General features: G+C 36.1%; 1 protein-coding gene across 1 annotated transcript; it reads right to left on the reverse strand.

Annotated features, from left to right (window-relative positions):
• On the reverse strand, positions 1-27,959 carry LOC145292072 (phosphomevalonate kinase-like). Its single transcript, XM_080138127.1, has 4 exons — positions 27,821-27,959; positions 20,465-20,528; positions 4,435-4,732; positions 1-760 (listed from the first exon to the last, which is right to left on the reverse strand). Exons 1-4 carry the CDS (start codon positions 27,904-27,906, stop codon positions 618-620), a joined length of 591 nt encoding a protein of 196 aa, XP_079994253.1. The 5' UTR covers positions 27,907-27,959; the 3' UTR covers positions 1-617.

The raw sequence follows: 27,959 nt of genomic DNA on the forward strand, positions 1-27,959 counted from the left end.
CTCTTGGTAGGTTGTAACAATGATTCTGATTATCCCAATCTATGACCTCCCCCCCCCCCTTTCTACTCAGAACCATCACAATCTGTTAACCGTCTCTGTTCCTCTCCTGACTCCGACTAACTGTTTTCTCTAATTTCCACAGATCAAAAAGACCATCTCCCTCTCTAAATGGCGTCATTAGTATACGTCACTAAGAAAATCACCTGATATTTTTACATGTCATTATTTCTAAGTTGTCAACTAAATTGTTTTGATAACATTTTTAAGTTAACATTCCTAAATTATTATAATGAAAATATTTATTCTAAATATTTTCATTATAATAAAACATATTTTAGTTGACAAAACTCTTTTGTTTGAATAATCCTAGTAATCGTCGACCAGCACACGTTTCGGCGTTGCCCGGGTCACTATCCAATAGAAGTACCAAAAACTTAAGCGAAATGGAATATCTGAAAAGAGTCCAATATAAATATAAGTAATAACGAAAAAAAGAATCATTTTTTTTTCTTTAGAAAAACGATGTTAGATGTACAAAACGTCCATTTCCTGAGTTTTTCCAGTCTTTCCATTTTTAAAATTATTTTTAAGATAACACATGAAAAGGATATTATTCGTCATAGTTTACACGCTGACGGAATGCATTTCACCATCTCCTCAATTTGAGAATTAAGTTTAACGTCATCACCATTATTCGAGATGATAAAGTCCCATGGATGATAATTATCTAGTGCACACTCGGACATTGCATCATCAATACCTGCAACGATAAAAGAATATCGATCAAAATTCATCTCAAGAAGAAATAAAGTTTCTGCACTTAATACTTTAAAGGCAGAACCAAAATTTTATTTTCATTATAGATATTTAATTTTAATGCAGATATATATTTTCAGTTTCTAGAATCTACCCTATTAATCTTTAGTATATATATATATATATATATATTTGTAGTCATCGACATACAGTCCTGTTTCATTGTATCACAACTCATCAGTGCCGCTAGACTAGCATCTCTCCCAAGCCAAGGATTGAACCCAGAACCGTCGTGTTGACAGTCGGCAGTTCTCCCACTTGACCATGGAATCGACGCCCGTAAATAACTCGTCGGAATGTCTATTTAAATAGACACCCGCCACCACTTTTATAGTGCTCAAATCACCTGTTTGTAAACAAACAAACAACGAGCTTTGCATTTTCAGCCAATATATATAGTGGTTCCAAAAAGAAAGTCTGCATTTGTCGTTTTTAAAAAAAAACATAATTTAAAAATTAATGTAAAATTATAGAGGAATAAAAGGCGAATCAAATGAGGTATGGGTTGTTCTCGATTTGAAGTTAATTTTTTAAATTGACGTGAACACAAGGATACTTCAATTAAAAGTCAAATATGAACAGGTAAAATTATAGAAGAATAAAAAGCAAATCAAATGAAGTATAGGTTGTTTAAACAGTTACATTCAATTTAGCTTAAATTTGCAGTTTTTGAAAAAATTACAAGTATAGACTTTCTTTTTTTGTGCCACAATATATATATATATATATATATATATAGTTCCATCTTAAAGAAAAAGGGCTGATCAATAGGAGTGGCTTAATATAAAGTTTCAAACTCTTTCACAAAAAAATTAAAATTGAAAATTTTAATAAATAAAATCTTTTCGCCCATATCTGAAATTATTTTCACCTCTTTTGCAAGATTAAATTTGAGTTTATTGACTTACTATTAAAGAAAATTTTTTTAAAAATTTATCTCTGTGCTATGACTCATATCAAGAAGAGTCAATGTGTTCACTTTTGAAATGAACTTTATATAAACACTTAAGAGTTGCACTTCTGTGTCATCTTTACACATTTTTTCATAATAGTTTTTTTTTTTTTTCACGGTGGTCACCACTTATCAAGGCCCGGAAGCCACTTAGGGATAAGGGTTATTGCAAGTACAGTACGTTAGTGTGGAGATTTGATGAAGTGTATACTTAAGGGGGCGGTTCATTAGGAATTTGTTAACGTTGGACTTGAACACATCCAAGTTGTAGTCAGGTGGGAAGCAGGCACACGGAACAGAGTTCCACAGGCGTGCACTTATAAGAAAGAAGCTTTGTTCATGGAATCCACGTTTTGATTTAGGCACAGATAAAGAGTGGGGGAAATTTTTCACAGTGGATTCAGCTAGACGGGTGTTTTTCGTGAAAGATTGGAGAGGGGGGACCAGAGATTGGAATTCAGACGAGCACCTGCCATCGAAATAACGATAAAACAAGGATAGGCTCGCAACGTCTCTTCTGTGGGAGAGAGGTTGCAGGGTAGAGAAAAGGGCACCCCCCACTAAACCACGAAGTCTATTTTGTACTCTGTCAAGGCAGGATAGGCTGTTTTTAGCAGCTCCTGCCCAGATATGGCAGCAATATTCCATCCTTGAATGTACTTGGCTTTTACACTGATTTTCTTTAATAATTATTTCTTTCATTAGAATTAATTTTTATTTACCACAACATGACATTTGTAGTTATTCACTGAGAAAATTGGCTCAGGGACTAATAGCACACAAAATGGCTGATTTTCTAATTTCCAATAAATTTGGAACAGTCACATTTTTGTGTATGATTTAGTTGAAGTACATTTGGTACCATTGCTTGTTTTGCAATTAATGCTTAGGCAGTTTAGCAAAGATATTAAAAAACAAAGATAAAGAAACATCTCTATGATGTATGTGCACATTATAGAATGAAATTGTCATAAAAAAATTGCTTAATTCGATCAAGTAGTTTTTTTTTGTTTTTTTTACAGATAAAAGATTTTAGTGATAACAGCCATCTTGGAAATTTCAGCTACGCAGAGGAGAGTGCAGGAGAGATAACTCCATCTAATTTTGGAAGTTTGTTAAAACGCACATAAAGTTTGAATAATTTTATTAATAAATTTTGTAACGATTTTTTGAAAGTAAAAAAAAACAAAAAAAAACAGAAAGACAAAAGGAATACCTAAAATTATTCAAAGCTGTAAAAATAATGTTGTCAAAGTTTGGCACACTTATAAAATTAGATGGAGTTTTCTGCTCTGCATTCTTTTTTTTGTAAGCTGAAATTTCCAAACACATCAGCTGTAGATCTAGTGGTACGGAAACCATATTGCATATCACTGAGTAGATTATTTTTACAAATATAGGTGACCACTTCTCTATCACAGATTCCAGCTACTTATGACACACAGGAGACAGATTGGTTTGTACTGAGAAGCAGATGATCGATCTCCGGAATTTTTAAATACAGGGAAGACTGATGAAGTTTTCCAGGGTGTTGGGAAGCATTTCTCCTTAAGGCAATGTTTAAACAGCTTAGTAAGTGTGGAAGCTAGTTCCAGTTGAAGTTTTTTGAGCACTATGATTCAAATGTCGTCGGTGTCGGTTGCTTTACTGGAATCAAGGTTTTTGATATGCTTGGTAACACCACGAACAGATACATGTACGTCAGATAATGTGTTTTCAGTCACAGGAGAAAATATGGGGGATAAGCCGCTCTGATCGCAAAGGATAAAATTTGCTGCAAAATTTTTGGCAAAGAGTTTTGCTTTGCCAGATGCTGACAAAATTACCTCAGGTCCATTAATGATGGTTGGGATAGCGGGCCCGCCTCTGTTCAGGACCGTTTTTTATTTGCCAAAAGTTGTGGAAACCAAACCGCTGGTCTACTACTTTTAACGGGACATACTGAGCATACAAACCTCTCACATTCTTTATCACTCTTTTACAGAGTTGCTAGCAGTCCTAAAAGGTAGCTTTAATTTCATAACATCTATTTCGTCGAAAGCAATGGAAATAGTGGTTTCGGTGCACAACGGCAGTGGCACATTCTGGATTGAACCACAGTTGGCTGTTAGACTTTTGCTGGAATTTCTTGCAAGGCATGAAGTGGTCTATATCAATCTACTGTTGATTATATAAAATTATTTTTATATATAACAGCTTGAATTAAAATTTGAAATGCTAAAATTAAGTATCAGGGTTCAAGTGTGCTTTAAACAGGAACATACATTTTGAATGCATTCCTGTCATATCAAAGAACTTACTGTTTATTTTACATGCTGAGCCATTTGTCTTGTGTAGGAATAAAACTTCTCAGATGCACTTGTGATGTTAGGCTTTATAAGGTGTTAACTTTGGTCAAAATAGACTGTATTATCTTTCATTGGATTTTATCGATTATCGACACTCATCAAAGACATTCTGATACAAAACCTATCTCAGAACACTGCCGGATACATAAAGTACATTTTTGTGAAATTTCATAAAAATCGGCCTGGCCATTTTGGAGCCCATAGGGAACAAACTCACACAGAGACAAAGTTCCTTTTATATAATAGCAGAGATTGGATGCTTAAACATAGGTAGAAAGTTAACCGGATCTTAACTGTGATGAGATTCCATATACAGACCTGCAACAAATTGAAAACCGCGTTGTTGTCGGACATCCTCGTCAGCAACAATTCGCACTGTCTGCAATTTGTTTGGGTAAGTTTTGTGGAAATAGTCCATGTGTGTGGGTCTTCTGGCATCGCTAATGACCCAAATCGATTTTTCAGCCTCACTGATTATATGAGGAGATGTGGCGAGGCGGCAGAAATAATACGGGTCTTCTTCGCATTTGTCTTCACCCCATTTGATCATGGCGGCTCGATATTTCTCTTTGTAGGAAGACGAATCTAGGAGCTTCTCATAATTAAGGTTATGATCCTGCAAATGGAAAGAAATATCTCTATATATTAAAACATATATATTAGAGCATTTGTCATCTGATGAGGGATTTTTCGCCAAAATATTATGCTATCAAGTGATAAGGATGGCAAGATTTGTAATTTAAAAAAATCCAAAATAATTGTGATAAAATTTTTTTTTAAAAATCCATAATTGTGATACAAATTTTTAAAAAAATCCATAATAATTGTGATAAAAAATTAAAAAAAACATCCATAATAATTGTGATAAATTTTATTTTTTTAAAATCCATAATAATTGTGATAATTTAAAAAAAAAAATTCATAATTGTGATAAAAAATTTTTTTTAAATCCATAATAATTGTGGTAAATTTTTTTTTTTTAATCCATAATAATTGTGATAAATCAAAAGAAAAAAATCCATAATTTTGATAAAATTTAAAAAAAAATCCATGAGAAAAAAAAAGAAAACTTCATTTCACTTTCTATGACATCTAATTTCAACCAATTAAAAAATGTCTTTTCTTGCAGAAAAAGGATAAGAAAGACTCAACTTCTTTTAACCGGTTCATCCAAGGATATGATGCACTATTTAAATGGATTTATTAACTACTAGCCTCGATACCCAGCATTGCACGGATGTTAACAGTGAAGTAGTAGCAGTGAAGCCCTTGTGGTGGTTACCCCATACAAAGGGAAAAGGAAAGCGCTGGTGTCAGCAGTGAAAGGTCACAAGTTTTCCCTTCCAAAGAAAGGGAAACGTGAGGGGCAATAAAAAGAAGGACTGTGAGTCACGACACTCTCTGCTGGACGTCTGACATGTCACTGAAGCTGTGATGAGGAAAGCCTGCAATGGTATGGGTCCGACTAAGATCAATGTTAGGATATGAGAAGAACAGTTTCTGTAATGGGTCTAAATAGGTACCTAGTGCCATTTTTACTGGACACCTTTACCGCCACTTTGCTGACAAGCTTGTCTGCACGGGGGAAAACGTGTGTGACAAGCCCTAAGAGCCATGAACCTCTTTCTGTCTGATCGTCTTTCAGTAGCACTATGTCTCTTCCTTGAGATCACATTCTTTCGAGGTCCATTTCGTCTGGGTTTGGAGCGAAGCTATATAGGCTTTCCGCCATTTTCCCCAGAATGTCTTTGCCAGGTGTTGGATGAATTTTCATTGGCCTTTTTATGATATCTCTTGGCTCAACTTCAAATCCATGGATGAAATGTCCTGGTTTTTGAGTCAGGAGGATGGCAGGAGTGAGTATGCAGGAGTCATTTGGGTCTGTAAATACCTCTTGGAGAAATCTGGCATTGATGATAGAGGTGACCTCTGCTAAGCATGTCAAGAGTCAACCTCTGCTTGTGTTCCAGCAACATGGAGTCCAAATTTTCGTCATCATGCTGATTATCCTTTTCAAGCCCCTCCCCAAGAGGGGGGTATGGGGAAAGGGGTTGAACAACCAGGTGCTGCTTTGCTCCCCCCGATATTAAGCATATTTTTTAGCTGGTCCCCTGATAGAGAAAAAACGCCTGAGTGCATTTATGAAAACCGAAGTGTCCAATGATTCGATCACTTCGATGTGGACACCTCTGGAACGCTTACATATGAATGTTACTGCCCCACGTTTGCTGAGGCTTTTGAGGAGACTGTCTTTGGAAAGTTCTCTCTTGTCTCTTATTTGTGTTAGATCCTCAGTAAAATTGTTCTCCTGGATGGCTTGGATGATCACGTTCTTTGCCTGCAGAAGCTCCTTGACGGTACATGCTCGTTGGCAATGGTGCCTCTTGGTGCACCCATCTACTGTTATGTCTTGCACTTGATGGAAGGTATGGACGATGCGGATGAAGTTGGGTATAGTTCGAGTTAGGGACGACCAGGTAGAGAACTTTCAAAACGCTGGGATCCAAGTCGCTTTTTTGTGGAGGAAGTCATAAGCGTAGACACTTGTGGCCAAATTTTGGTGTCTGATTCATGTTCAACCAAGCTGTAGTCAGTTATTCCAGCACAAGTTTCATTTGTGGAAAGAAATGTTGGGCCATTTATCTGTTTTGTGGAAGGCAGCATTTTGGGGTCTTGAAAGGCAATGGAGTGACCCAATTGTGTCTGCTGTTCTTTTCAACTTGTTGTTCCCTAATGTTGAGAAAGGCAATATCCTTGATGGAAAGTGCTACATTTTTATCATCCCTACCCCGTTGGAAAACATTGTGAACCCTAGCTCCAATCTTCCTTGTAAACTTCCTTAACATAAAGTGTGTTTGGGCAGGGCTTGAAAAGTGTGGGTTGTCCTCCTTCACCGATACAGGTGTGAAAGGTACTTATTGTGGGAGGTTTATGAGTCCTTCCTAAACAGACGTTACCCACTATGACCCAACCAAGTTCCAGTTTCTGTACGTGTGGGGCATCGTGAGGGCCACGTGGGACATCGTGGGGCATCGTGGGGGCCGTTGATTTGCTTATGAACCTTGTGTACCCTTATGATATCACGTCCTAACAGAAGCATTATTGGAGTCTTCATTTGCTAGGAAGGGATGAGACAGGCTATTCTTCTTAGGTGTGAGTGATGAAGGGCTATCTCACGGGTAGAGACATTAGCCTTGTCATCTGGTATTTCATCACATTCAATGAGGTTGGGGAGTGGGAGGCTTACTTCTCCGTCGACAGATCTTACTTGGAACTCACCCTCCTTCTAGTCGTCTGCATTACTCCAGCACTTGTTTTCAAGGAATACGAGAGGCTAGGGCTGTTCTCTTGGAATGTCTCAAAAAAAATCTGAACATACCAGGGACCTATCACTCTGTTCATCTAGGATAGTATACATCTTTTTTTCCTTGTCTGGTCTTCCTGTTGGATGAACATAGATGAGGCTGATTTTAGAGCATGATCTTCCTGAAAGGTCACTGCTATAAATCTGAGTGCATTGTGATAACACCCTGGTGTGGTAGGAGGTTCTTTTCCCTACCGTGCTTTTAATCAGACTCTTGTCTTTTGGTCCAAGGTGGTGACCCTGGGTAAAGGGTGGTGTTGTGCTCCTGGCTGTTGCACAAATTACATGTCGTGTCTGTCCTGAACAAACAGCATTTGAAGCAGACTCCTTAGTCCTGGACAAAACCTTCTTGCTCCTTCAAAGACTTCTCCCGAAAGGCATGGCATTACAATTGAGTGGGGGGCTCTGCATAGAGGGCAGAAATGAGCAAAGTCTTTTTGGTCATTTTGGCATTTGTGATCGGATAATGTAGGGGAGACCCTAGTCTTATTTACAGATACCGTTCTCATCCTGTTTCCATTTAAAAGGAGTCAGCCTGCTCCTAAATCGGTCTTGAAGCTAAGGTCATTTCTAATCCTAACCTGCTGCTTGACAAACCTTACGAAGATTTGAAAGGGAGGGAAGAAAACCTGGTGTTGATCTTTATATTTGGATCCAACGCACAGTCATTTTTCCTGTAGTGAGGAAGATAGCTTGGCTACCAGGGGTTGGAGTCCTCGGGCAGCATCCAGGATGGTCAAGCCACAAAGGTTCCCATCTTCTCTAGCTACTGGAGCTCCACTAGCAAAACTACATATTCTCTTAATCTCGAGAGGACTTAGTTCGTCAGGCTGGGAGAGTCTTCCACACATTCATGAGGGGGAAGTTGGTCTCCACGTTCGAGCCGACCATAGAAGTATCCTTAACTGATTTCTTTATTAAGAGCTGGGTAGGGTCCAGTCATCTCTTGTTTTCGGTTGATTTGCCTGGTTGGCTAAGTATTCTCTGACCCGTATGTTAGGGTCAGCAGGAATACAGTCGAGTTTTGAGCTGGACCATTCATTTAGCTCATCAGCAGCTTACTTCAGAGCTTTTGCTTGAGCTACAGTAGCCGTCTCCTTTTTGAGCTGTAGTTTTTCTAGTTTTATTTTTAACTTTTTAAAGAGGAGCCATGTTTTGGCTGCCTCAGCTTTAGCGGTAGCAGCAGCCGCAGAAATATCAGCAGATGCTCTACTCGAAAACCATAAGTTGTGGGATGAGTGAGACCGATGGATTTGTTGTCCGCCATGCTTAATGAGATTAGGGATGGTGCCTTGCCTGGGTACACCTAAGTAGCTCTAAGAGAGGATGATGTAGCCACTGTCATAAGCGGTGTAAATAGACTTTTTTTCCTTGGGGAGAGGGAGGGGGGCTCCGTGAGAAACTATTCCACATTGAAGAGGCCACTTTTCCTTGTAGCGTTGACGAGGTAGAAGGTTGTGGAGCTTGCTTTAATCCTACTCAGTCAACTTTGCTTTTTTACTTTCTTCAATTTCAATAAACCTGTTGATTTAATAATAAACTGTCTTCAGAGTTTTGATTTTGGAGAGATGTTTATAATTTTCGTCGTAAGATTTCAAATACACTCTAGGCAACGGAGCACATGATCTTTTCGTTTTTTTACTATTCCGTAAAGACCACATGCTCTATTGCCTAAAGTGTGTTTGAAATCAAAACTCCGAAGACAGGTTTATTGAAATTGAAGAAGGTAAAAACTGAAAACAAAAAGAATAAAACAGAATTAGCATGAAACTTGGGGTGGAAGGGAATGTAGTAAATGCTTAAAAATATGTCAGAATTGAGTAAGTCCAGAGAACAAAATATCAACGAAATAGAAAAGTAAGAAAAGAAATCAAAGTCCCAATGAGAAAACAAAAGAAAGGGAAAAACTTACAGCAAAGATCTGACATCAAGGAAAGAAATGTCGAGGCAGTAACAGCTAAGCCCTCGTGGCGGTCACCCCATAGAAAAAGAAAGTGCTGGTGTCAGCGATGAAGAGTCACAAGTTGTCCCCTCTAAAGAAATGGAACAGTGAGAAACAGTAAAAAGAAGGACTGTAAGTCACAACATTTTATATGCTAGGCCTTTCTATTATACTAATGGGGGTACCCGGCGTTGCCCGGGTGTTTGGGGGGTGTGTATGTAGGAGAGGGTGACCCTGTTTTAATATTATGAAAAAAAAAAAAACACGATGTTAAGAAAAATTGGAAAAACCAAAACAAAGCAAAACAGCGAACAAACGGAAAAAAAAAAAAAAAAAAAAAAAAAAAAGGAAAAAAGTTTAGGTAGAAAGACAGGCTTGAACCTGAAGCATCGAGGCTAAGGCGGAAAAAAAATTCCAGACACGTTACCCCTTACGGATAAAATTAAACCTTTAAAAACACTTGCAGGTGGTTTAAACTAGCGTGGACGTTTTCTAGGTCAAACATGACGTCATTGTCGTAGTAGCAGGAGCAGAGAAAATGAAGGAACAATTTTTTCGGCATCCTCCTTGTAGAAAAGGGCCCAGTTTAGGGCGAAGGAATTAATGTTTTTGGCCAATTTTTCGATATTTGTCGGGCGAAGGTTGGAGCTTTAAAATGATACCTATCTGGCGAAAATCCGTGGCCCGTGTCGAAAGTTTTTGCGAGACATACAAACACACACAAACATTTTCGCTTTTATATATATAAACTAGCGGGGTTACCCGGCATTGTCTGGGTGTTTGTAGCTGTGTGTAGTGTTAAATAAAAAAGAAACCGGGAGGAGGGGGGGGATAGAATCAAACCCGAAGCCCTGAGGTGAAATTTGAAAATAAAATCGGCCAGCCAGAATGAGTTAGTGAAAGATGTTTAAACAACATTTACAGGTGCGCGCCCGGAAGTCTTCGAGCGTTATAACGACGACGACGAAGGTTTGTTTGTTATAAGCGTAGTAAAAAAAGAAAACAATGTTTATATTAAGCAGGGGGGGGGGTAATGAAAACATCGAAAAAAACACAAAAAGAAAAACTAAACGTAAGGCAAACGAAAACCAAAAAAAAAAAAACTAACGTAAGGCAAATGAACGATGAAGACAGAAAAACGAACACGTGAAAAATGGCTTAAATAAGCCTGTTTCGATATTAAAATTTAAAAATTTTGGGTACGTGGTCGGGAGTGGATAAGCGAAGTAAAAAAAAAAAACAGAAAAACGAACGTTACGTGAAAAATGGCTTAAATAACACTGGTTCAATATTTAAATTTAAAAAATCAAAAAAAAAAAAAAAGAAAGACATCTCACACCACGATTCGAACCCAAAACCTTTAGATAATGAACCAACGCGCTAATCAACTGAGCTAACGCGACGTACATGAAATTCGTTCAGCTTTTCAACTATTTAAAGTAAATCAGGTCATGACGTCATCTGGCGCATGCGTAGAACTGGCCGTCGTCACGAGAAGACCGTTTTTGTTGACCCCCTCCCCCCATCGAAAATTGTCGATTTCGGGGTGAAAAAGTGAATGTTTTTGGCCAATTTTTCGATATTTTTCGAGTGAAGGATGGAGCTTCGATATGATACTGAGTTTGTGAATTTTCGTTGTGTCTGTCAAAAGTTTTTAGCAGACACACAAACATACACACATACATTTTCGCTTTTATATATACAGACTAGCGAGGGGTACCCAGCGTTGACCGGGTGTTTGGAGGTGTGTGTGTGGAAACTCCGGGGGGGGGGGTTAAAATTAAAAAAAAAATGTTTTGGTAGGTAAGTATGAGGATCGAACCCGAACCCGAACCCTTGAGGCAAAGTTGTAAATTAAAGTGTGAAAAAAAAAAACATGCAACGTTAACCATTGCGCCACCGCGAGATGCTAACGGAAACACGTTTGAATTTATTTAATTACTTAAATTAGCAGGTGCACGTTTTAATGACTTAATGAGGTCAACTTTTGACTGTGGGGTAGCATTTCATTTAGTGCGGGAATGCTTTTTTTTTTTTTTCCCCCAAGACGTTGGGGGTAGGGGGAAACATTATAGGAAAAGGCCTAACCTACATGCGGTGAGCGAAAACTGTTGAATATTTATCTTCCCGAAGTCAAGCAAATTAAATAGACAGGCGAGCTCCGTTGTTAACTGTGAGATATTACGATTTACATGTGATATAAAAAGTTTTAAAAATAGGGGTAGGCTATAGAAACAAAATTTTTCAAATAAATGCCAAAAGTGGCTTATTACCTTCATTTATATGTAAATAGATGGGAACAAGTGATTTTTTTCAAAACGGGTCAAAATTGGAGGGTCGCTGGCCCCAAACGTGATTTGACTGCGTCAACGCGTGAAAATGGCCCAAATTTCGCCCCCGAACACACCTAATCACTTATTGAAAGCCACAGGGTGCATTTTTTGACTATAAATGCATTTGTATCATTAAATGTAACATTCCCATTGGCTATCCCACAGGGATTTTTAGGGTATCTCAGAGTCCAAAATGGGTCAAAATTACCCCAAAATTAGCCAAAAATGGTCGGAAATCATGGATTTTCCAAAATGCACCTCCCAAGCCACGCAGGGTGCAATTTTTGACCATAAATGGCTCTATATCATTAAATCTAACATTCTCACTGGCTATCCCACCTATATAGGGCTTTTCAAGGTATCTTAAGAGTCCAAAATGGGTCAAATTTACCCAAAAATTAGCCAAAAATGAACGAAAATCACGGATAATCCTCAAGATGCAGGTATTATATCTCATCGGGCTCCTATAAACACTCCTGTATGGCTTTTTACAGTTGGAAGACTGAAATAACCACCCTGTTATCTTATCCATTTGTATTTAGGGTATTTAGAGATCTTTGGGGGATGTAAAAAGGGTCAAAACAATCCAAAAATGACAAAATTACGTTTTACGGTACATAACATATGAATCATTAGTTCATTCATCAATGATACTTTTTAGAAACATCGTAACTTTACTACATCAACTTCTCAGAAAGTAATTAATTGTAAATTGAACATTGAATGTCAATAAAATACTGTCCAAGAAGAGTCTGAATTCATATTGTTCTCATAGTTACCCCAAAATTGATGAAAATGGCCCTCGATTAGCTATTTCTCGATTTGTAACCAATATATTGAATAACTTGATAAAAGGTATGAGTAATTAGCAAAGGAATTATTTTGTTATTTCAAGACACAGCTTCACTTCACATTACTTTAAAATCATTCAACAGTAAAATATCAATATAATGCATTAAAGAGCTCGTCAATCACATCATTATTCTCTAGCACATATCCTCCACTTCAAATTGATCATCGTCCAAATCCAAACGATTGTGCAGTTCTTGCTCTGCCAGAAACCGTTCATGTTCCATATCGACGTGGAAAGTGTCAATGAGCCATTTGCGAGAGAGAGACTTTTGATCGACAAAGAATCTTTGTTCATGTACATCAAATTCATCAGGATTCACATCTTTTGAAAGTATATTGAGAAGGACATGGTGCTCTCGTTTCCATTTAATCATATTCACACGTCTGGAACCCTTTGCTTTGTAGACATCTTTGTCGTAAATTTTTAGCGATCGATCAAGTTTATGTTTTATCCCATAACATAACGTAACATAACGAACATCACTTCCAAAGGCTTTCTGCCACAATTGTAGTAATCGCAAGGAGAACTGGTGAATATGATTTTTCTGTGTCGTGGTATCATATTTGGCAGCATGATGTTGCACAGCTTGAACACATTCAGCCTCAGTTGGAAGAGAATCAAGCAGAAGATAAGTCCAATCGTCGTAATTATAATCTTCGTCAATCTGCCCTGCTATACCAGCCATGTTCATTGCATTTTACTAACTGAAAAAGAAAGCAAAGTTCAATCAAATTCACAATTAATGCAATGCAATGTTATCGTGTCTATTTAAAGATGCCATTGCATTGTTAGAGAAAGAAAACATTTCCTTATTTGGTAATTTTCCATCTATAACTCAAATTAAGCCCCTTTTTGACAACCTATGTTGATTCTTAGGGACTTTTTGACTCTCTTTGGCTAAATCGGCCATATTTAGCCCCTTTTAAAGGTCCTTATACCCATCATTAACAGTGCAAAAGTTAGGAGAGTGCCTGCTTCAAGCATTTCCCAACAGTTTCTGCCATGTAGAGGTGTTTTTGGGCCCATGGGAGGTGCATTTTGGAAAATCCGTGATTTCCGACCATTTTTGGCTAATTTTGCACCCTATGGCTTTCAATAAGTGATTAGGTGTGTTCGGGGGCGAAATTTGGGCCATTTTCACGCGTTGACGCGGTCAAATCACGTTTGGGGCCAGCGACCCTCCAATTTTGACCCGTTTTGAAAAAAATCACTTGTTCCCATCTATTTACATATAAATGAAGGTAATAAGCCACTTTTGGCATTTATTTGAAAAATTTTGTTTCTATAGCCTACCCCCATTTTTAAAACTTTTTATATCACATGTAAATCGTAATATCTCACAGTTAACAACGGAGCTCGCCTGTCTATTTAATTTGCTTGACTTCGGGAAGATAAATATTCAACAGTTTTCGCTCACCGCATGTAGGTTAGGCCTTTTCCTATAATGTTTCCCCCTACCCCCAACGTCTTGGGGGAAAAAAAAAAAAAAGCATTCCCGCACTAAATGAAATGCTACTCCACAGTCAAAAGTTGACCTCATTAAGTCATTAAAACGTGCACCTGCTAATTTAAGTAATTAAATAAATTCAAACGTGTTTCCGTTAGCATCTCGCGGTGGCGCAATGGTTAACGTTGCACTTTTTTTTTTTCACACTTTAATTTACAACTTTGCCTCAAGGGTTCGGGTTCGGGTTCGATCCTCATACTTACCTACCAAAACATTTTTTTTTAAATTTTAACCCCCCCCCCCGGAGTTTCCACACACACACCTCCAAACACCCGGTCAACGCTGGGTACCCCTCGCTAGTTTGTATATATAAAAGCGAAAATGTATGTGTGTATGTTTGTGTGTCTGCTAAAAACTTTTGACAGACACAACGAAAATTCACAAACTCAGTATCATATCGAAGCTCCATCCTTCACTCGAAAAATATCGAAAAATTGGCCAAAAACATTCACTTTTTCACCCCGAAATCGACAATTTTCGATGGGGGGAGGGGGTCAACAAAAACGGTCTTCTCGTGACGACGGCCAGTTCTACGCATGCGCCAGATGACGTCATGACCTGATTTACTTTAAATAGTTGAAAAGCTGAACAAATTTCATGTACGTCGCGTTAGCTCAGTTGATTAGCGCGTTGGTTCATTATCTAAAGGTTTTGGGTTCGAATCGTGGTGTGAGATGTCTTTCTTTTTTTTTTTTTTCGATTTTTTAAATTTAAATATTGAACCAGTGTTATTTAAGCCATTTTTCACGTAACGTTCGTTTTTCTTTTTTTTTTTTTACTTCGCTTATCCACTCCCGACCACGTACCCAAAATTTTTAAATTTTAATATCGAAACAGGCTTATTTAAGCCATTTTTCACGTGGTCGTTTTTCTGTCTTCATCGTTCGTTTGCCTTACGTTAGTTTTTTTTGTGGTTTTCGTTTGCCTTACGTTTAGTTTTTCTTTTTGTGTTTTTTTCGATGTTTTGATTACCCCCCCCCTGCTTAATTAAAACATTGTTTGACCCGTTTTGAAAAAAATCACTTGTTCCCATCTATTTACATATAAATGAAGGTAATAAGCCACTTTTGGCATTTATTTGAAAAATTTTGTTTCTATAGCCTACCCCTATTAAAAAGTTGTGAACCGACTGACCGCTTCTCTGAAAAAAGCCTTTCTTGGACATACACAAAAAGCGAACATACATTTTCGCTTTTATATATATAGACTAGCAAAAGTACCCGTCGTTAAAAAAAAATGTTGGCCGGGTGTTTGGTGGTGTAAAAGAAAAAAAAGTTTTAGTAGAAAGGTAGGCTTGAACCCCGAACCTTTGAGGCGGAGGTGGAAAGGAAATGGAAAAAAACCCCGCAACTCGAATCATCTTGACCACGGGAACAGATGAATTGATAAGTGTGTTAAGTTGACGTTTATAAACCGAAATTAGCAGGTGCGAGAACGTCAAGTTGCGTGATGTTTGACCTGGAAGCCAGTTTCTGTTTTCCCCGCTACGCGGCGATCAAAAAATACCTTGAAAATAGCTTGTAAAAGTCGGGTAAATTAAAGATAGCTGCGACCAGAGTTCCTTAGTCGTAGATATTATTATTTAAACAGCATATAAAAAGTTTAAGAAGGAGCGAGCCAACCGAAAATGACAGCCAAAAAAGCCTTTGTAGACATACAGAAAAAGCGAACACACATACATACATTTTCGCTTTTATATATATATATTTTATATATATAGACTAGCGGGGGGTACCCGGCGTTGCCCGGGTGTTTGGAGGTGTGTGTGGTTTTGGGTAAATCAAACTTCCGGGGGTTGGGGGGTGTTAAAATTAAAAAAAAAGTTTTGGTAGGTGAGTATGAGGATCGAACCCGAACCTTTGAGGCAAAGTTGGAAATTAAAGTGTGAAAAAAAATTGTGCGACGTTAATCACTGGGCCACCGCGACATACAACGGAAACACGTTTGAATTTATTTATTTAAGTATTAAAAACAGAATTGACACATGGCCACAATAAAAGTTAACTTTGCTGCTTCTATTTGACCTCATTAATGAGGTCAAATAGAAGCCGCGTGGTTGATTTTTCTAGGGCAACGTTTGGGTTTGTTTACCCAATTCCCCAAGATGTTGGGGAGGGGGAAACCAGCTCCCCATTGTCCAGATTGAATAGCAATTGTCTGATATAATGGGGTTTGGCCCCACATTGATCAAAGCTGATTGCTTCTGGACGTTTCCCAGTGCGATTGCCGGGAATGGTAGCTTTGAATTAGTTTCGCTTTTTATACAAAAAAGCTGAACGAACAAATGAACTGAACGAAGAAGGGCTGAAACAGCAATAATTTTGTAAAAATTGACGTAAATAAATCTAAAGGCGACCCGCATTCCCAAATCCTAGATATTATTATATAGGGGGTATATAAACATTCTAAGCAATAGTAACCCTCCCGGGAGCGACGGCAAAAAAAGTCTTTGCGAGACATACATGAAATGGTCACACACATTTTGCCTTTATATATATAGACTAGCGGGGTGGGTACCCGGCGTTGCCCAAGTGTTTGGAGGTGTGTGTGGTCGGTCGGGGTGGGGGGTGTTAATGAAAACATAAGAATAAGCGAAGTAAAAAAAAACAAAAAAAAAACAGATAAACGAATGTTAAAACTTATCTGAAAAATAAAGCGGGGGGGGGGGAGGTAATCAAAACATAAGAATAAGCAAAGTAAATATTTTTAAAACTTAAAAAAAATAAAAAAAAACACAAAAAACTAACACAAGGAAAAAACAAAAACAAAAAAGAAAACAGAAAAATGAACGTTAAAACTTCTTTAAAGAATCTGAAAAATAACCCCCCCCCAAAAAAAAAAACACGTGAAAAATGGCCTGTTTTGATATTAAAATTTAAAAAATTGGTGGGTACCCGGCGTTGGCCGGGTGTTTTTGGGTGTGTGTGGTTGGTCGGGGGTGGGGTGTGTTAATGAAAACCTAAGAATAAGCGAAGTAAAATAAAAAAAACAGAAAAACGAACGTTACGTGAAAAATGGCTTAAATAATCCTGTTTCAAAATCGAAAAAAAAAAAGAAGACATCTCACACCACGATTCGAACCCAAAACGTTTAGATAATGACCCAACGCTCTAACCAACTGACCTGACATGACGTACATGAAATTGTCTCAGTTATTCAAATGTTTAAACTAAAACAGATTATGACGTCGTCTGACGCATGCGTAGAACTGATCTCGTCATGAGAGGATGGTTTTGCTCAAAATCAAAAAAAAAAAAAATCAAAAACTAACGTAAGGCTAACGAACGATGTTAAATGTAAAAATCTGAAAAACAAGAAAAGAAAATGTGATGGAAAAAGAAGACACAAAAACGAACGTTAAAACTTCTTTAAAAAATCTGAAAAATACCCCCCCCCCTCCCCAAACAACATGTGAAAAATGGCTTCGGGGGCTACCCGGCGTTGCCCGGATGTTTTTCGGTGTGTGTGGTCGTGCGGGGGTGGAAGGTGTTAATGAAAACCTTAGAATAAGCGAAGTAAAAAAAAAAACTAATGTTACGTGAAAAATGGCTTAAATAACCCTGCTTCAATATTAAAATTTAAAAAATAAAAAAAAACAAAAAAGCCATCTCACACCATGATTCAAACCCAAAACCTTTAGCTAATGAGGCCGCGCTCTAAGCAACTGAGCTAATACGATGTTGCCGAAATTGTGTCAGTTTTTCAAATCTTTAAATTAAATCAGGTTGCAACGTCGTTTGCATGAGAGGATGGTTTCTGCTGACCCCAATGTAGAAAACTTCTGATTTCAAGGTGAAGAAATTAACGTTTTTGGCCAATGTTTTGTATTTGTTGGGCGAAGGTTGGAAGTTTAAAATGATTCCGATCTGGCGAAAATCCGTGACCCGTATGGAAAGTTTTTGCGAGACATACAAACACACATACATACAAACAAACACACATACATACATACACACATTTTCGCTTTTATATTTATAAATGGTAATAAAATTTCTCAAATGCACTCATGATATTAGGCTATGTAAGGTGTTAACTTTGGTGAAAACTGCTTGTTACTTCTTTCATTGGATTATTTTGATTATCGATACTTATCGAAAACATTCCAATACGGAACCTATTTAAGAACACAGCTAGGCCCATAAACTACCTTTGCATGAAATTCCATAAAAATTGATCCAGCCGTTTTGGAATCCATAGGAACAAACACACACAAAGTTTTTTTTATATATAACTAGCCCAGCATTGCCCGGGTGTTTGGAGGTGTGTGTTGAGCAAAAAAAAAAAAAAAAAAAAAAAAGTGGTAGTAGGCAGGCAGGCTCGAACCCGTACCGCTAAGGAGGAAAAGAACGCAAAAAAAAAGTGACCTCTTTGCTGTTGCGTCCATCGCTAAACTGGAAGTGACGAAGGTTTAAATTAAGGCTAGTCAATTGCAAAGAGGGGATGACTTTCGAAAATATCAGCAAAAAAAGCGCCCCCTCCCTCCCTCTCTCCCTCCTTGTAGAAAAATGCCCAGTTGAAGATGAAGGAATTATTGCTTTTAGCAAATTTTTCGATATTTTTCGTCCGAAAGGTTGAGCTTCAAAACGATACTGATCGCATGAAAATCCGTCGCCTCTGTCGAAAGTTTTAGGCAGACATACATGCATACATATATTTAAACAGAGGTGAGATTTACATTATAGACGATAGATAGATTGATTAGTTGACTGTGGACAGAGGAATTAATTTTTAAAAAATATTTAAAAAATCAAAACTGACACTGAAAAAGCCAGGAACTTTTGGTGTATAACCCATTAACCTAAATATGTGAACCTATCAAGATTTGGTAGGGGAGGGTCACTGAGTGTTAAATTATGTTTTTTCATATATTAACAAATTATCACTTATCAAGGTCTAATGGCCACTCAAGGATAAGGGATAATGAATTTGTCAGGATCAAAGTGAAACAACAATGCAAAGATTGGTGAGAATAGTTAAGACTGGTCAGAAATTAGATTATTAAAGAGGACAACTCAACAAGAATTTGTTAACATCAGACTTGAAAACGATCATGCTATAGTCAGCTTGAAAGCAGACTCATGCTATTGTGTTCTGCAGACGGATGATTCTCGGGAAGAAACTTTGCTCATGGAAATTCTGTTTACGCGTAGGGACAGAAGAAGAAAGGAAAATTATTTACAGTTGTAGCTAGACGAGTTGTTGTAAAATGTTTGACAGAGTGAAATCATACATTGGAGCTCAGTCGAGCGCCTACCATGAAAATAATGATAGTAGAGAAAGGCGTAGTAGGGAAAAGACAGTTTTGTACTCGGAGCAGCACCTCTCCAGATGGAGCAACAGCACTTGTTTTTTGAATGTATCCAGCTCATATGTAAATGGAGGAAGTAAATCAGGAGTAAGATACTCTCTGGAACAGTAAAAAGATCAAATGATTACAACTTTCAGCCTCTCTGCATGTGTTTCTCACCCGCATGTGACTTAGTTTCAAATTTATTAAATGAAAAAAGGCAATAGCATGAAGTACTAGAACAAAATTTGACAAAATCCTGTTTTAAAAAAAAAAATAATAAATATAACATTAAATCGACCACAATGCATTTCCATTTCTTTATCATCGGCTTCCCAGCTGACTATAACATGATCGTTTTCAAGTCTAGCAAATAAGTGCTTGTTGAGCCATCCTCTTTAATAAGCCCTACCCGAGTACCATTATTACTGATAATTAGGGTGTTGTCCCACTATTTACATGAAAAACATCAATCCTTATCCTAGAGTGGCTTATTGGCTTCTAGGCCTTGATAAACAGTGACCCCCCCCCACCCCCAAGTAAAAATAAAGTGAAACATTCTTACAAATGTAATGTCATCTATAATACAAGGAATATTGATTTTATTAACCTCATAACAAAAAAAAAAAATCTCTCCAATACAAAAAGAAACACCCATACCCCACGTTGGACAAATAACTAAACATTAAAACGATAAAAATAGTAGGGGGTTATATACGCTTAACTTACTTGAAAATTTACAAATCCAAAATCAACACTACAAACATGTACCCTGCTATGACACTCAATCTCACGAGTATAAACTTTTAACCCATGCATATGGATTGACGTATTAGGGAATTTCAAACAGGGTTCAACTATCAGTTACTGAATGACACATATCATGGTTTCATAAATTCTCTTTGAAGTAGCAGACCGTACCAGTTCAAAGATAGCAAACAGAATTTTTCAAATCACTACAGAATATAATATGAAATAGATGAGCACCCTTTTATGGTGGCCTTAAGCCTGACCAAGTTGAATTTCGTAGATATTTATGCCAAACAAACACAAATGACTTACCAATGCATATTGTTTCTTCAGCGGTGATGAGAGTCGCAAAATCCCACACTTTGTTTCAGAGATTCTGAAGTGGAAACAACCACAATATTACAAATAAAATTAAATTGAATAAATATAAGTAAAAAACAAAAAAACAAAAATAACAACCGGAAACAGAACACATACAAATATTAAATTTTTATTTTCATTATATTTAAAACCCAACCCAAATTTATTTTGACAATTGAATTAGCCACTAAATTATAACTGTTTAATGTTTGTTGGAAATTCCAAAATTTGCTAACTTGTTTTCTATTGGTCCAGAAGCCAATTTGCAGTGAATAACAAAAAAATGCAACATTTGAACAACTCTATTGTTATTTTCATGGCAGGTGCTTGACGAAACTTCAATCTATGGTTCCCTCCCTTCTGTAAAACGTTCGCAACAAATACTTGTCTAGTTACAACAACCGTCAATAATTTCTTCCTTCACTCTCTATCTGTGCCTAAAACTAAATGGAAATTCTATGGGCAAAGTTCCTTTCCTAAAACTGCCTGTCTGTTGAACACAATACCGCATGACTGCTTCCCAGCTGACTATAACATGATCGTTTTCAAGTCTAGCAAATAAGTGCTTGTTGAGCCATCCTCTTTAATAAGCCCTACCCGAGTTCCATTATTACTGATAATTATGGTGTTGTCTCACTATTTACATGAAAAACATCAATCCTTATCCTAGAGTGGCTTATTGGCTTCTAGGCCTTGATAAACAGTGACCCCCCCCCAAGTAAAAATAAAGTGAAACATTCTTACAAATGTAATGTCATCTATAATATAAAAGCAAAAATGTGTGTTAGTGTGTGCACTTTTTTTGTATGTCCAGCAAAGGCTTTTTAAGGATGGGGGGGGTGCTTGGGGGGGGTACCATGTCTCAGAACATTTTATATACTCCCTAGATTATAATACCTTCGATTTATGAAAGGAGGTCGTGGCGATTAATTTCCAAGAAATTAAGAAAATGGTAAAAAAATAATTAAAATTAAAAATTAGTTAAAAGGTCCTTAAAACGCTATCAGGTCAAAATTCCCATTAAATATTGGACTGTATATTCAGGTGAAGCACTAGTCAACCTTGATCACGCATGTTTTACTATGGACAAAGTAAAAACGAAAAAGTGATAAAAATACGAATAAATATCACAGTGATATTTATTGGCTTGATTTCTCTCATTTCTTCATTTAAAAGTTTTGAGCGATTGTCGAAACTGTACAGATGGCAGTCTCATACCTGCCATTTTGTTGTTTTAACTTAAATACTCGGCACTACTTTCGTTCCAAATTTAAATAAAGGCTTTTAAAATAAATTAAAACATCAAAAATTTATAACTTGTAGGTAGAAGAGTAACTTATCTTGCCGTTGATAACATTTGTGACATATTTGTTTTTGGACCACTTTTTCGGTTTGTTGTCTATAAGTAAAAAATGCCAAAAAGAGCTTATGTTGTTCTACTGTACCGTAATACATAATGTGCACTCTGGCTGTGAAAGCTGCCTGAGCAGCTCAGTTGTTTTTCTGTGTTTTAACATCTTTTAAAGCTTTGATTCGGTTCAAAAAACAAGTAGTGACGAGTTGATAAATCAAACCGAAAACATGCTGTCTTCGCAGTATCAGTAAAAAAATAAACATAATCCACCCATTAATTCCCAGCTGCAGTCTGATGTCAGCCGTTTTGTCGTCGTATTAATTTACTAACTCGGTATTACTTGTTTTGAATTAATTAGATGCGTTAAACTACATTAAAACACACAAAACTTATCCAGGTAGGTAGAAGAGTAACTTACCTTTGCTAAGATTTGGATAAATTTCTACTTTCTTTCCACCTTAACCCTCACCTTTAAAATTACGCCTTTTATAGCTTTTCGAATATGCTGAAAACGAATATCACGTTCAAGTTTAGTGCAGACAAGTCGTGTTCTAGATAGGAAGATGTCTTTTTCCAATGTATTTGTTAATAAATGTTAGTGGCATTCGCCATTCTTAACATAGAAAGTGTTTTGTAACATGCATGAGTATTAGTAATTTTCAGTTGGGGAAAAAAAACATGGCCTCCAGTAAAAACATAATGGATTACATTGGATAATAAAGGCCTTAATATCCAGAAAACTACTTGTCTGCACTAAATTTAAATGCGATATTCGTTTTCAGCATACCCCAAAATCTTCAAAAGTTCTCAATTAAAGGTGAGTATTGAGGTTGGAAGAAAGTAAAATAATACCTTTATTTGTTTTTTTTTTTGGCAATCTTGATTAAAGTTGTAAGCAAGATGGCGGTCAAGAACAGATGTAATAAAATGGAACGGAATGCAAATTTTAGTGAAACGAAATTAGCGAGTCGACTGTGCAGCCTAGCAAGGATATAAAAATATATATTTATTGAATAAATAAAATAGTTTCTTTAAATAATTACACAATACTTACACATTTATTTTTGGTAATTTTTCAGAATAACAACTAAATGCAAAAACAAAAACAAAAAAAAAATGGGTGAATAAATAACAAGGCAAGCTAAGTTACTTTTTTTTTTAACCTAACTAGATAAGTTTTGTGTTTTAATTTATTTATTTACATTTTTTTCACATTACTTTTATTCTTAACTAAAAAAAAAACAAAAAAAAAAACATTAAAATTGATTTGTTTGTTACTCTGGAAGATTACCTTATTTTTTAGTTATTTCATTTAATTGTTTTTGTTTTATTTTTCACATTTTTCATTGCCCGGGTATGGAGAGATGGTGAGTAAGGAACCCCTGATAGGGGTGGGGGGGGGTGTCAAAATAACAGGAGGCAGCCCAGGGTGAAGAGGTGTTAAAAAAAGTGGTAATAGCGGGGTGTCCCCAGCGTTGCTCGTGGGGGGGGGGGTAGAATCAAAATATCAGTGCAGGCAGGCTTGAATCCATAACATGTAAAAGGTGAAAAAAACCTAACATCTTAGCTAATACGTCCATCGCAAAACCGGAAGTTGTGAGCGTTGGAATTAAGGGTAGTCAATCCAAAGGAGATCATGGCTTGCGAAAATGTCGACGCAAAAACCGACTTCTCCTTGTAAAAACAAAAAAAAAAAAAAAAAAACAGTCCAGTTAAGGGTGAAGGAATTAATGCATTTGGCCAATTTTTGTACATATTTGTCGCCCGGTAGATGGAGCTCTGTAATGATACCAACTTCATCAGGATCCGTTGCATGTGTCAAATTTTTGGCAGACATACGCACACACATATATATACGGTATCTTTTGTTTATGAAATTGTTATGTGAAACTACAGTTCTATTTGAAAAAATAAATGAAAAAAATGGGTAAATTTTTACATGCCCAGCATATTATAAACACTCCAACCTTCCCATGTTAAGAATGACTTTCGGAATAACCCCCCCACCCCCCAACCTCAAAAGCCGTTGTTAACATGGGGAGGTTGGGGGGGGGTATTCCGAAAGCTGTTTTTAACATGGGGTGGTTGGGGGTGTTTATACTATGCTGGGACAGGTTGTAAAAAAATACCAAAAAATGTTTCTTACTTTTTTTTATTTCATTGTTTTGGTGAAAATGCACTGGGGGACCACCCGAAGACTTACCCTTACGAAATTAATTACGGAGAGGTTGAAAATAAGAAAATACCTTTCGGAATAAACACCCACAATCTCCCCATATTAAAAATGCCTTTCGGAATAAACACCCTGTGCAGGTTAGACAACCAGTTTACATTGAAAGTTGTCGGGTGGTCCCTCATTGCACTTTCACCATTGTTTTGTTTTGGTAATTATGCAGAGAAAGGACCATGAAATTCAATTTTTATGGTATCTTTTGTTTATTAAAATGTTAGGTGAAACTACAATCTAGTTAAAAAAAAACAGATCAATGTTCACCATAACGCTAGGTGTGTCAGAATTTTTGACACCCTTAACACAAAACTGCGAATAAAATATACAAAACTCGTAATTTCTTTTTTTAAAGTGGGTTGTTTAATTTCTTTATATACTTCCAAAATAAAATAAAGTGTTTTAAAAAATAATAGAAATATTATTTTTTATTTAAAAAAAAAAAAAGAAAATGTGTTTACAAAAGGCATGAGCGCGCTGATGCAGCCATTTTTTCTATGCGATGAAATGAATTGAATTTTATGAGTTAAATTTTTTTCAATTTTTTCGATTTAAAAATCTATCAAAATTTTTCTATTGGTTCAATTTTTAAGATATTTTCAGGTTTAATGTGAAATTTTATGCTCTTTACAATAAACCGAATATAATATTCTAGACAAACGTGTTTTTAAAATTCACCCCTCCCCCATTTTGAAATGTCTATTAAAAAGAAAATAACTAATTTCTCACCTAAGGTTTATATATCACAAATTGAAGATAAAAGATCAATAAATAAAATAATCTAATTTAAAACAAAAACAAAAGAATAGTTATGTGAAAATTTACCTGTTAAGTCAAAAGTTTAAAACCTTTTAAAAAAAAAACATGTTGATTTTTTTTTATTTTTTTAAAAGTTAAACCTCACATTTTGAAAATATTATCCTGAAAAAATTGGACACCTACATTAATTTTTTCTATTTCATTCAATGTTGTTCTTTTTAGATTTTTGAAAAAGAAATTCATTGCATAAAGAAGAAATAAAATATTTTAAATCAAAACCTCATGTAATTATTTAAGAGAATAAAAAATAGGTGAAATTTGTCTACGTTTTTTTTTTTTAAAAAGTAAACTTTGATGAGTGAAATATGATCATTTTTTGAATATGGTGACCCATCATTGACTAATTTGATTGTTGACAGCAAACACATGTCAGAAATCCAAAAGGGAGAGAAGACACATATCAGCACTTCAAATGTTTGTTTCTTTATATAGTTACTACTGGGAAATGTATTTAGTCTAATGTGTTGTTTTTTTTTTTTAAATAATTAATTATGGCGCTTTTCAGCCTCTGTATTTCTCAACTGGAAGAAAGGGAGGCAACTCCGCTCTGTAAGCACTTGTTATTAGATTTTAAAATCGCGGTCTTTTCGGATGCTTGCTTAAAAAATTCTTTTATTAAAAAGTACATGGAATATAAAATATAAATATGGACAAATTCTTAACAATGAAGAATGGAAGCACCCATTGATTATTTTTTATAGGTAAGTGATTTTTTGGAATTTATATATTTTTTTATATTCGAAGTAAGTTAAAATTCGTTGATTTTCTTGAAATCTTTTTTTAAAGAAAATCGATTAAAAAAAAAAACATTGTATATTTTTCTATTAAACCTTTTATGATTTTAAAATTTGGTCTTTGCTCCTTTTATTGAAAAAAATATTAGGGTTTAAATTACATTTTTAAGTAGTTATAAGCTTTGAAAGACAGTGAGTATAATTATTAAAATTTTTAACACTTATTTTTAATGGTGACATCTGACACTGCTACCGTTACGCCAACTGAAGACGCCTAAACAATTTCTTAAAAAAAAGATGACTTCATAAGGTTTTCGATTATGCTGAAAACAAATATTGTAAGGAAAATTAACGCAGATAAAAAGTTCGAGATATAAATAACTGTATTTTGTTATGTAATTTCTAGTAGCTTTATTTGGCCGCCATCGTTGTTTCAATGAAATGGTATACTGAGCGTGCGCGCTCACGCTGCAGTGAGCAAACGATCTGTGTAGTTAACGCAATTCCGAAAGCCATTCTTAATATGAGGAGATATTTATTCCGAAAGCTGTTCTTAACATGGGGAGGGTGTTTATTCCAAAAGAAATGACATTTAATAAACGTTTGCATCTTGTAGACTTAACTACACACATCGCATGCTCACTATTCCATTTCATTGAAACAACAAAGATGGCGGCCAATTCAAACTACTAGAAATTACCATGTATAATACAGGTATTTATATCTCGAAAACTATTTGTCAGCGCTAATGGTCCACAAGTAATCTTTTTTACTATAAAAATCTGAAAAAAATCTTTATAATGTACGTACTTGTCACTGCATGAAGATGTCATATTCCAAAAATCACATAAATCGATCAAGTAGTTTTTTTTTATTTAAGAAAATCAAATATTATGAGACATTATATCAAAGAAAAACTTCACGCCATCTTGTTTTTGAATGATTCACTGCTAGCGACACTTATTGGGAATGTTTGGAATATAAGACCAGAAAGGGGCAGACAATCGACTTTCCACACTGTAGAAAAAAAAACTTGGAAAATTAAGACATTTATAAGTTTTTGAGGATATTGAAAACGAAAATAACGTTTAAAATTACAGCAAATGAGTAGTTTCCAAGATATGAAGAATTTTACGTAAATTGAGCACCCACACGTTGACGCTCCTCCAACAAAAATTCGGCGAATGTGTATCCCAGTGGCGTAAATTCAAGTTTTACACTAGTGGTGGCCATAAAGTGGGTGATCATTATACGTTAAATTATTATAGAAAAGTGATACCCCACTTTCTTTAAACCAACATTTCTTCATATCTTGGAAACTACTCGTTTGCTGGAATTTTAAAATTATTTTCGTTTTCAATATCCTCAAAAACTTATGTCTTAATTTTCCAAGTTTTTTTCCTATAGTGTGAAAAGTCGATTGTCTGCCCCCTTCTGGTCTTATCTTCCAAACATTGCCAACAGGTGTCGCTAGCAGTATCATTCAAAAACAAGATGGCATGAAGTTTTTCTTCGATAAAATGTCTCATATTTGATTTTCTTAAATAAAAAAAAAACTACTTGATCGATTTACATAATTTTTGGAATATGACATTTTCATGCAGTGACAAGTACGTACATTATAAAGATTTTTTTTCAGATCTTTATAGTAAAAAATATTACTTGTGGACCATTTATAGACTTGCACCGCGCTAATTTTCCCTGCGATAGTCGTGTTCAGCATAGCCGAAAACCTATATAAGTTATCGATTTATCAAAAAAAAAAAAAAAATGTGGAGGCGTCTTCAGTTGACGTAACGGTGAACTTTAACCCAGTAACTATGCTTATTAATGTTGACATCAGCAGTCGAGTTATTGTTTTTTTTTTCCAGGCTGTACAGTCGACTTGTTAATTTCGTTTCGCTAAAATTTACGTTCCGCTCCATTTTTACACCCGTCCGCCATCTTGCGTATGACTTTAGTCAAGATTGTCTCCGCCCACCCCTTTTTTTTCGCTTGTTAGTTTCTTTGCTAAATCCCCGAATGCTCTAGTAGTGACATCAAACTAATAAACTCAGTCCATTTGACTGTCGAGGACGTATCCTCGACTGATATCAACAAAACCTACTTAGGTTGTATTATGTAAATATATCTTAAATAGAAGACAAGGAAGATGGAGAAACGGCCCTTCTTACTTTTGTTGTAGTAAATTAGCGACATAGTCTTTTCCTGATTTTCGTTTGCCGCTAAAAACAAAAACAAACTCCGGAGAAGCGGCCATGAGAGAAACGTAACTCTCCGATGTTTGAAGGTTTGAAATAGAAAATCATTTTT

The sequence above is a fragment of the Euprymna scolopes genome, chromosome 13 (genome assembly GCF_053919585.1).
Source record: "Euprymna scolopes isolate OS-2025 chromosome 13, ASM5391958v1, whole genome shotgun sequence".
Lineage (NCBI taxonomy): Eukaryota > Metazoa > Mollusca > Cephalopoda > Sepiida > Sepiolidae > Euprymna > Euprymna scolopes.

Bases quoted from the DNA above. Each gene is read 5' to 3' on its own strand.
- LOC145292072 (XM_080138127.1), bottom strand. From the start codon at position 27,906: ATGGCCGCTTCTCCGGAGTTTGTTTTTGTTTTTAGCGGCAAACGAAAA. The intron at 20,529-27,820 runs GTAAGAAGGGCC...TTTCCACTTCAG, and splicing joins GCTAATTTACTACAACAAAA to AATCTCTGAAACAAAGTGTG. The intron at 4,733-20,464 runs GTAAGTCATTTG...TTCCATTTGCAG, and splicing joins TGAAGAAACAATATGCATTG to GATCATAACCTTAATTATGA.